This window comes from Lepisosteus platostomus, chromosome 3 (assembly GCF_059453375.1).
Source record: "Lepisosteus platostomus isolate fLepPlt1 chromosome 3, fLepPlt1.hap1, whole genome shotgun sequence".
NCBI classification, from domain to species: domain Eukaryota; kingdom Metazoa; phylum Chordata; class Actinopteri; order Semionotiformes; family Lepisosteidae; genus Lepisosteus; species Lepisosteus platostomus.
The window spans coordinates 76511109-76521901 of NC_142613.1; the positions used below are offsets into that span (position 1 = coordinate 76511109).

Genomic DNA, 10793 nt, shown 5'->3' on the forward strand with positions numbered 1-10793 from the left:
GATTGTAGCTTCACAATGAATTATTCCTTTCTTACAACCAACCGCAAGTTACTGTATTTCTCTCTTTTATTCAAATACTGTTCATCTTGTCAAATTATATTTGAGTATCTCAATAAATATTTAATCAGACATTTCTGTTTTCAGATTTTTAGTGTTTGAAATTTACCAGTTCTTCCATGGACAGTAAAGGCTTATAAAGATTTAACATCACAATAAAAAAACACATACTGTAAATAATGAAAGCAGATGCAGATGTTTTAAACATTTTATTTAAATAAACAAAAACACATTTATAATGATGAATTGAAATTGTTCAATGTGTATTATCCCAGCTATACATTTTGACAACTTCATTCAGACAAAAGTTTAATTCTAGATGAATTACGGTGAAATATTTTACATGTAATAATAAGTTTCAGTGCTTTTCGAAACCATGGATAGAACAAAGCATATATTAATGGATTAAAAGTCGAATTTAAATAGCCCAACCATATTAAGCTATCAAACACGACCGAAGGAGTTGCAAAATTGAGATAGACGTCTATCGTTTCATCAGTGAAGTAAGGGACCCAGCAGATTAGAAAGACACCCATAACTATACCTAGTGTCTTAGCAGCTTTATGTTCCCTGTTCTGTTGAGTTCTTTTTTTACTGTCGTCCACTGAAAATATTCTATTTTCCATAATTTGTATCATTCTTGCTTGGTTTCTAGCTACACTGAAAATGTGCGCATATATTCCAATCATGGCAAAACAGGGAACAAAAAAAGTAACTGCATCCAGTAATGCCCATAACTTATTAAAAACAAGTAAACAACCACCCTCACATGACAGTATGGCAACCATATCTTCTAGGCCTTGGTCGTTAGATTTGGTGTAAATCATTCCAAAACTGTATATTACTGGCAATATCCAACCAATAATAATAAACACACAAGACACTCTGATGCTGATTTTGTTTGCATAGTGAAGAGGCTCACATACTGCATAATACCGATCAATAGCGATAAAACATAAATGGAAAATGGAGGCAGTGCACAGTAAATTATCAAAAGATGTATGAAGTCTGCAAAAGAATGATCCCAAATACCAACAAGTTTCCACTATTCTGACCATGCTAAATGGGAGAACAATTAAACCTAAGAGAAAATCAATGGTTGCCAGTGAAAGAACAAGAAAGTTATTTGGTGAGTGAAGCTGCTTGAAGTGAGAGATGGAAATAATCACAACAAGATTTCCACCAATTGTAATAAGGACTGTAAGACCAAACACAAAATACATAGCTACCTTCATACCAACAGTTCTGTGCTCTTTTATACAGGATTTGTTCATGTCCTCAAAGCAGTATTCTACTGTGTCAATCTCCGATAATGTTGAATTCATAATGCTGAGATTCACAAAATGAGGCTGATAGAAACAGAAGCCACGTGTTTCAATGAAACCTATTTTAAATTACTTCTGTAAGGAAGAAAGAGAATCATATTAAACATTTGCCATATATTTGGATGTTTACTTGAAATCATATGGGATTATTAAAAATATATTTCCTTTTGCCTGCATGTATTGTTGAAACAAAACAAATCTTAATATAGTGAAAAATGCTCTATTGGGTGTCTTAAATTCCCTAAACAATGTGGAATACGAGAGTGCCGGAGAAGTTTTATTGGGATAAATGATAAATCTTATTGTACACACTTTTTAAAACGTTTCAAAGGAATATATTGTGTTTCACATCTTTTAGTGATGTTAAAATTCAAAATTTTGAAGTATAATCTACATTATTACGTAACGTTGTCTTTCATGAAATGTTTAAAATGTGTTTGTTTAAATGATTTAAGCTAGGAATCTATAACTCTCATTCATCATACTCTAAATACTATAAACTATAAATCATTTGTTTGAAACAGAATCCCATTTGAAGTACAATATCAATAAATTGCTTTTGAAATGCACTGCATGTTTACAGAGGGAATACAACTTGTTATATTCATGTAAAAAACTCAAATGACCATTTCAATACTGCCTTCATCAGAAATCAGGTTAACATTCAGGATTTCCCATTTATTGACTGAAAGCTTTATATGAATAACAAAATACTCCTCTTGCCTGATAGGCTAACAGTACAGAAGATTCAGAGTAAAAACAGCCCATTGATATTTACCTATTAACCTATGTTTATTATTGAATGTGTATATATAATTAATTGAGGTAACAATTACACATTAATATATTATAAAATCAAACACAATGATTTGTGAAATCATAAAACAATACTTACTATTTAACAGGCTCCTCATAAAGACATCTTGCAGAAAATTTGTTTTCTCTTTCTTTGTTGATTCTTGTTAGAAAACAGGCTTTTATATAGCACTGGGACTTTATTATGTTTAACACTGTGTGGATGTCAAGGGGAATATCAAAAAGCTATTGGTCAAAGACAATACACAATTATAATCCAGCATTGTAATCAGACAATGAGACAAAGAGATACAGTCCCCGTCTAGCAGCTGTTTGCTGTTCCATCTGTAAACAATGGATTAGACCTGTAGTTTAAAAAGACAATTAACCTTCAATTAAATATTTTGTTTAATTAAAATGAATCCAGACAAGTTAGAATAAAGGCTTGGGTAATACATCCGTCTCTCTGCTAATTGCAAAGTGTGGGTACAACACAGCATATTGGGTACATCTCTAAACTAATGACTGGTGGTTTCAAGTCCTAACAGATGATATTTGAGTGAGTTATTTTACCCAGAGTATTGCAGTCCACTCAGCTACATGAATGCAATCAGAAATATAATCTCCAATGACACTTAAGATGTCAGTTTAATGATTTTCACACAATACACAATCTTTCACAAGATACTCTATGCTTCTGCATAAAATAATTAATAAAGATGTTTTAAAAAAAGACAGAAGTAGGACAGGAACACCAAAGCACAGATGCAAATGTTCTGTACACAAAGGACTAAAATGCAAAGATTTTGAAGCGGACTTTCCTGAGCTATGGAATTTTTTTTAACTGTTTAGTTGAATATCAAACTCTGGATGAGTAGTTTTTTTTCATTGTAGGACACTGGAACTTCAGTACATTCTGCTATTGAAATTCTAACCATTTATCTTTTAACACGTAATACTGTAGGTAATACATCCCCCATGCAGAGGTTAAATGCTGATGTATAGATCAGCATTTGTAGAGAGGTCTTCCTTATCAACAACACCTCTTGCTTACAAGTGCCCTGAAGTGACTTCTTTGTGTCATTGATGTCGAAAAGACATGCTGTGGGATGGCAGGAGAGCAAAAAAAGACCCTGTGCTTAGCGGCGGAAGAGGGGTAAGCACGGGCTCAGGGGGTCAGATGATGTCGGGTAGAAACCTATGCCCTCAGGCCGCAGCAGAGACGACCTGGTGCTAGGCAGGTCTCAAGACATCCGAACCCTCAATGCTGAGCGAGGAGGTAAGGGTGACCCAAAAATATTCAGCCCCACACAAAGACACACTGGAAGGACAAGCACAGCACAGGAAACAAGGGACAGAACAGAATAGAATAGGGCATAACACTGTGTCTACTAATTAGAGAATCCCAGTCAGGGTTGTAGTGGAATAGTGACATGACCCAGGTTCAAACTCTTGAAGCACATTGATTAGCATTGCTGCCTCAAAAATGCTAAATGGGTGTCAGAAGCGGGCAGGATGCTAGCGGACTCTATCAAGCGCCGGCTGACCCTGAAAGAGACCGAACCCAGGGGAAGCGAACACCCAGGGCCTGAGCAACTCTTGGGTGCAACAGGTGGCCACAGCCCTAACAAGGGCTATCCAGTAGTGGTCTCGCCAGTGGAACTGGGGTGACTGTCCCCTACTCCCTTCCAGCGGATGCTCCAGAGAGGAGATGCCCTCCCTGCCGGAGCCGGCCAGCTGTTCCCACGCCCGCCGGTGCTGGTACGACCCGGTCACTATGACGGGGAAGCACCTTGGGAGACATACAGTATGATTACTTAGCTTTAATCTAAGCCATAAACCAGGCTTCTACTGTATAAACTTCCAGAGATATTATTAACAGTTTGAGTGGACATAATACCAGAGGGAAATTGACTCTTTATTCTAGAGTTAATTTTTTAAGCCCCTATTTGTAACAATACAAATTCCACATAGATCCCTGGGTTCCAAACGTGTAGCAGCTTCATTTCCAAGCCGGCATTCAGCCTCACCGGCGCAGCAGAATCAGCTCCAACATCACCCAACATGCCAGCTTTAGCTCTTTGGCTGCTCTCTGCATCGCCTGACGCTGCAGTTTCATATTCTAGTCCCCTCTTATTCGTTTCACTGCTCACCGCGTCGACCCTTGTGTTTGCCAACCCACACTCCTGGCACTCCTGAGGAAATGGGCCTTCCCAAAGTTCTCTCTCAATTCTGAGAGTCCCTTTGTCATCACAGCAGCAGGGGGCAGTCCCTGTCAGAGCCTGACAACTAGGAATCCTTAAGGGGCTCTGGCTAACAGAGAGATGCTCTCAGGCATCGAAGTGGAAACAGGATGCTTGACTCCCTAAGAAAGAAACAGAAGGTTCTGCTGGAACGCTGAAAGGAGACTGGGAAAAATGATAGCAAAGAAAAGTTACCCAGACAGCTCAAAAGAAAAAGGTGAGGATAAAGAGCCCTGAGTCAGGAGAAGAAGTCACTTCAAGAATAGCTGAGAAGGCAGCAGGAACGATAACAGAAAAAAACTAAACTACTATGGCAGGACCCAAAAGAGCAAGAATGGGGCTAGGCTAGGGAGAGGACAAACAGCTGCATGGGGAGAACCCTGGGGTCCTGGACAACAGGCATTTCCTCTAGTGGGCAGGACAGAACTGCAGGTGACCAGCAGAGAAGAGTCAAGGATTCTAGGGTGTTGTCCAGAAGCTGCTAAGCAGTCGGACAGGAGTACAGAATAAAGTTCCAGAGAAAAGGCAACCTAGAAAAGATCTGCAGTGCAGAGAGGCTTGAAGTCACAGACTGCAGTCAGAGCAGTTTCAGCGGCGAGAAGTGAGGGTGGTTGGTATAGAGTTCAAAGATCACAACCCTTGTAAATCATCCCTTTGACGGGAACTGGGCAGCCTCAGCTTTGGAGTGGAATCCTGTGCCGAGTGTCATGGATGTCAGAAAGTACAAGCCATGGAGAGGGAGGAGAGCAGAAAAAGACCCATATGCACAGCGGAGGAATGGGGAAAAAGCCCGGGCTCAGCAGTTCAGGAGTCGAATAGAAACCAATGCCCTCAGGCAGCGGACGTGCGGCGACCTGGATGCTTAGGCGGGTTTCAGGACATCTGAACACCAATGCTGAGCGAAGCAGAATAAGTGACCCGGAAATATATAGCCCCAGAGAGAGAGACCCCGGAAGGAGTGCAAAGCACAAGAAACTAGGGACAGGACAGAGTGGGAGCGCCCACTGGCTGCAGAGGGTGTAACACGGAGCTCCCAAGGAAAATTAGGATGCGTATTTCAGTCTTGGAGTGGAAATCCTGTTGATGAGCCCCCAGGCTGAAGAGCTATTCGACTTTGGAGCGGAATGGTGTCGAGAACCAAAAAAAGGGGTGCGAATGGGCTTAGCATTCCAGAAAAGCAGCTGAGGCATCTGCCTGACAAACAGGAGACCAGAAAGAAGTAGTACAAACTGGACGGGGTAAAAAAAACAATGATGAACCATCATTAAAGGAAAACAGGAAATTAATAATAAATTGAGTAATCGTGAAGATTTTTATTCTCATCTATGTGTAAAACATCAGAAATAAAGAGATTTTTTATTAATATTGAACACAGTTTTCATATAATAATGAAATGTTCTCGCAGTATAATAAATGCACATGTACCCTAGATTACTTGCCTGTTTATTTGATTACTGACTGTTGTGTCACAATTCTTCCTTTTTCTTACAGCCAACCACGAGTTATATCTCTGTTGTATTCAAATACTGCACATCTTTTTCCAAATATATTGGAGTATCTCATTAAATTTCTTAATCAGACATTTCTGAAGTTTTTAGTGTTTGAAATGTACCAGTTCAGTAAAGACTTATAAAGATTTAATATCACAATAAAAAGTGACATACAGTAAATAATGAAAGCATATGCTGGTTTTAAACATTTTATTGAAATAAATAAAAACACATCTATAATGATGAATTGAAATTTTTCAGTGTACTATCCCAGCTATACATTTCGACAACTTTATTCAGACAAAAGTTTAATTCTAGATGAATTACGGTGAAATAATTTACATGTAATAATAAGTTTCAGTGCTTTTCGAAACCATGGATAGAACAAAGCATATATTAATGGATTAAAAGTCGAATTTACATAGCCCAACCATATTAGGCCATCAAAAACAACTGAAGGAGTTGCAAAATTGAGATAGACGTCTATCATTGTATCTGTGAAGTAAGGGACCCAGCAGATTAGAAAGACGCCCATAACTATACCTAGTGTCTTAGCAGCTTTATGTTCCCTGTTCTGTTGAGTTTTCTTTTTACTGTCGTCCACCGAAAATATTCTATTTTCCATAATTTGTATCATTCTTGCTTGGTTTCTAGCTACACTGAAAATGTGCGCATATATTCCAATCATGGCAAAACAGGGAACAAAAAAAGTAACTGCATCCAGTAATGCCCATAACTTATTGAAAATAAGTAAACAACCACCCTCACATGATAGTATGGCAGCAACATCCTCTAGGCCTTTGTCGTTAGATTTGGTGTAAATTATTCCAAAACTGTATAACGCTGGCAATATCCAACCAATAGTAATAAACACACAGGACACTCTGATGCTGATTTTGTTTGCATAATGAAGAGGCTCACATACTGCATAATACCGATCAATAGCGATAAAACATAAATGGAAAATGGAGGCAGTGCAAAGCAAAATGTCAATAGATGTATGAAGTCTGCAAAAGAATGATCCCAAATACCAACAAGTTTCCACTATTCTAACCATGCTAAATGGGAGAACAATTAAACCTAAGAGAAAATCAATGGTTGCCAGTGAAAGAACAAGAAAGTTATTTGGTGAGTGAAGCTGCTTGAAGTGAGAGATGGAAATAATCACAACAAGATTTCCACCAATTGTGAAAAGGACTGTAAGACCAAACACAAAATACATAGCTACCTTCATACCAACAGTTCTGTGCTCTTTTATACAGGATTTGTTAATGTCCTCAAAGCAGTATTCTATTGTGTCGATCTCCAATAATGTTGAATTCATAATGCTGAGATTCACAAAATGAGGCTGATAGAAACAGAAGCCACGTGTTTCAATGAAACCTATTTTTAATTACTTCTGCAAAGAAGAAAGAGAACCAAATTAAACATTTGTCAAAGATATTTGAATGTTTACTTGAAATCATATGGGATTATTACAAATATCATATTTCCTGTTGCCTGCAAGTATTGTTGAAACAAAAAAAAACTTAATATAGTGAAATGTTTTATTGGGATAAATGATAAATCATATTGTACACACTTTTTAAAACATTTCAAGATAATATATTGTGTTTTGTATCTTTTAGTAAAGTTAAAATTCAAACTTATGAAGTGTAACCTTAAATGCCAATAGAATACTGTGCTTTAATACATTGTATTAGACTGTTGATTTCTGGTTCGAAATTTAATTGCAGTTCCTCAGAGGAAGGGAAGATGATTGATTTTTTAACGTAGTCTTTCACAAAATATTTAAAATGTTTGTTTAAATTAATTAAACTAGGAAACTATAACTCTCATTCATCATACTGTAAATACTATAAACTATAAATCATTTGTTTGAAATAGAATCCTGTTTGAAGTAATGTACAATATCAATAAATTGCTTTTGAATTGCACTGCGTGTTTACAGAGGGGATACAACTTGTTTTATTTATATAACAAACTAAAATTACCACTTCAATACTGCCTTTGTCAGAGATCAGGTTAACATTTGGGATACTCACAATTACTAAATTGACTCTATCCATAAAGTTTTTTTTATTCCACATTTATTGACTGAAAGCTTTAAATGAATAACAAAATACTCCTCTTGCCTGATAGGCTAACAGTACAGAAGATTCAAAGTAAAAACAGCCCATTGATATTTACCTATTAACTTATGTTTATATTGAATGTGTATATATAATTAATTGAGGTAACTCTTACACACTAATATATTATGAACTCAAACACAATGAATTGTGAAATCATAAAACAATACTTACTATTTAACATGCTCCTCATAAAGACATCTTGCAGAAACTTGCTTTCTCTTTCTTTGTTGATTCTTGTTAGAAAACAGGCTTTTATATAGCACTGGGACTTTGTTATGTTCAACACTGTGTGGATGTCAAGGGGAATATCAAAAAGCTATTGGTCAAGACAATTCACATAATTATGAATAATCCAGCATTGTAATCAAACAATGAGACAAAGAGATACAGTGCCTGTCTAGCAGCTGTTTGCTGTTCCATCTGTAAACAATGGATTAGACCTGTAGTTAAAAAAGGAAACTTCAATTAAATATTTATTTAACTATTTATTTATAATATTATAAACGTCAATAACCTTCAATTAAATATTTTATTTAATTAAAATGAATCCAGACAAGTTAGAATAAAGGCTTGGGTAATACATCCGTCACTCTGCTAATTGCAAAGTGTAGGTACAGCACAGCATATTGGGTACATCTCTAAACTAATGACTGGTGGGTTCAAGTCCTAACAGCTGATATTTGAATGAGTTATTTCACCCAGAGTATTGCAGTCCACTCAGCTACATGAATGCAATCAGAAATATAATCCTTATATCCAGAAATATAACACTTACATACACATATAATAAATATCATAATAAACTTTATTTGATATAGCACCTTTAAAGAGGCTTCTCAAAGCGCTTTACAGAAAAAAAAAACAGGAACAACAACAATTAAAAATAAACAATAAAAAATCACCATTTCGGTGAGAGGGGTGAGCCTGTTTAGTTGAGCAAAGCAGATGTGAATTCATTTTTTGAGCCTTGACACAATTCACAACACAGTCTAACAGATTTAAAATCGTCAGGCATTTTCTTGAAGGCAAGGTCTCGTGGTGGATGTTGCAATGCGTCCATTCATTTTAGAGAGCAACCTCTCTAATTCGTGCAACTACACCGCTGTGTCGGCTTGTCATTCCTCTAGCACCGTTTGTACAAACTCCAACTCATATTTTCCAGTTGATGCCATTCTCTTCATTGAATTCATCCAGAAGCTGAAATATGCGCTCTCCTGTAGTTTCTGTTGGTAGCTGCTTACAGAACAGAAAGTCCTTATGGGACATACAATCAAACTCGTATCTAGCGTAAACGAACAAATTGGCCAAATCAAAGACATCTACAGACTCGTCTAATTGCAGTGAAAAGCAGCTGCTCATCTTGACGCGCTCTTTCAGCGTACTTTTGATATCATCAGCCATTTCAATAATTCTATGAGTGACTGTGTCTTTCAGAGGGGGCAGCAGGTTGAACTGTTTAGCAGCTTTTTCTCCACAGACAATAAGTATCAGCTCTTTTGCCAACGGTAATTAAGGTTCTTCAAAAATAGTGTGGGGATTACCTGCTTTAGCAATCCACAAGCTTGTATTTTCCCCCGTTTCCATTTCAGGAGTCCCGTCTCAGAATTTAAAAGAAGTTTTTATTTCATGCGCATGGGACCAAAACACAGAGATACTCGGTGTATTTTTCTCAAATTAACCAAGAATAGTTCTTAAATATTTTTCTGTTATCAATCACGCGTTCCTGTGCTCACACGATTGCCAGCGTTCGTAGCACACATTTCTTGAACTTGAACTTTATTGCCATATGTAACCGGTACTGGTACAATGGAATTCTTACTTACAGAAAGTCTCTCGATTGTAAAATAAGTGTAAAAAACAAGAGAAAGTGCAAACAGTGCATCAAGACAATGTACAAACAAACAATAGACAATGTGCAAGTTAACATGTAGACAGTTTGAATGTAAACAATACAGACGTGTAAACAATGACTGGAGATGTGCAATAGATAAGAAATCATAAAGAGGTAGATGGTGATGGTGTAGGTGTGGTCCGAGGGGGATGGCTAAATGTGTTCGCCAGTCTCACTACTTGTGGATAGAAGCTATTGAAGAATCTAGTGGTAAGTGTCCGTATGCTCTTATATCTCTTGTCTGAGGGCAGTGGGGTGAAGAGCTCATGCCCCGGGTGGTGACTGTCCTCTGTGATGGCCAGAATTCTACCACGGCAGCGGTCCTCATAGAGCTGTTTAATCTGGGTGAGACCGCAGCCGATGATCTTCTGGGCCATATTGACCATTCTCTGCAGTGCCTTTCTTTCTCGCGAAGAGGTGTTGCCATACCACACGGTGATCCCGTTGGTGAGGACGCTCTCGATGGTGCAGCAGTAGAAGTTCACCAACACATGTATTGGCATCCCCCATCGCTTGAGGCACCTCAAGAAATAAAGGCACTGCTGAGCCTTCTTCATGATAGAGTCAGTTTTCACAGTCCAGGTTAGATCTGCACTGCTATTTAAACCATCTTCACCTGCTTCCCACTGCTCGGTATTGAGTCTACTCCTTGAGAGCTCTACCTGGCGTTTTTCCCCGTACCTCGTTTATTCTGGATTTTGGATTCCCCTTCTGCCTTTTCGACTTTGCACCTCGCCTCTCGACTCGGACTGTTTGCTACCGGTGAACTTCCTGGATTACGACTTGCCTTTCGCCTTTTGACTACGACCTTGCCTCTCGTTCTGGTTTGTTCGCCTGCCTCATCTATCACCCGTGCC

The 10793-nt window shown here is 37.9% G+C and overlaps 2 protein-coding genes across 2 annotated transcripts; both read right to left on the reverse strand.

Moving 5' to 3' along the window:
- Positions 1 to 335: 335 nt before the first annotated feature.
- Positions 336 to 1834, reverse strand: LOC148675549 (trace amine-associated receptor 4-like). Its single transcript, XM_088627211.1, has one exon. It carries the CDS (start codon positions 1380 to 1382, stop codon positions 351 to 353), a length of 1032 nt encoding a protein of 343 aa, XP_088483337.1. The 5' UTR covers positions 1383 to 1834; the 3' UTR covers positions 336 to 350.
- Positions 1835 to 6202: 4368 nt separating this feature from the next.
- On the reverse strand, positions 6203 to 7175 carry LOC148675550 (trace amine-associated receptor 4-like). The gene has a single exon (XM_088627212.1). The coding sequence runs from the start codon at positions 7142 to 7144 to the stop codon at positions 6203 to 6205; it is 942 nt and encodes a 313-aa protein (XP_088483338.1). The 5' UTR covers positions 7145 to 7175.
- Between the last annotated feature and the right edge of the window lie 3618 nt (positions 7176 to 10793).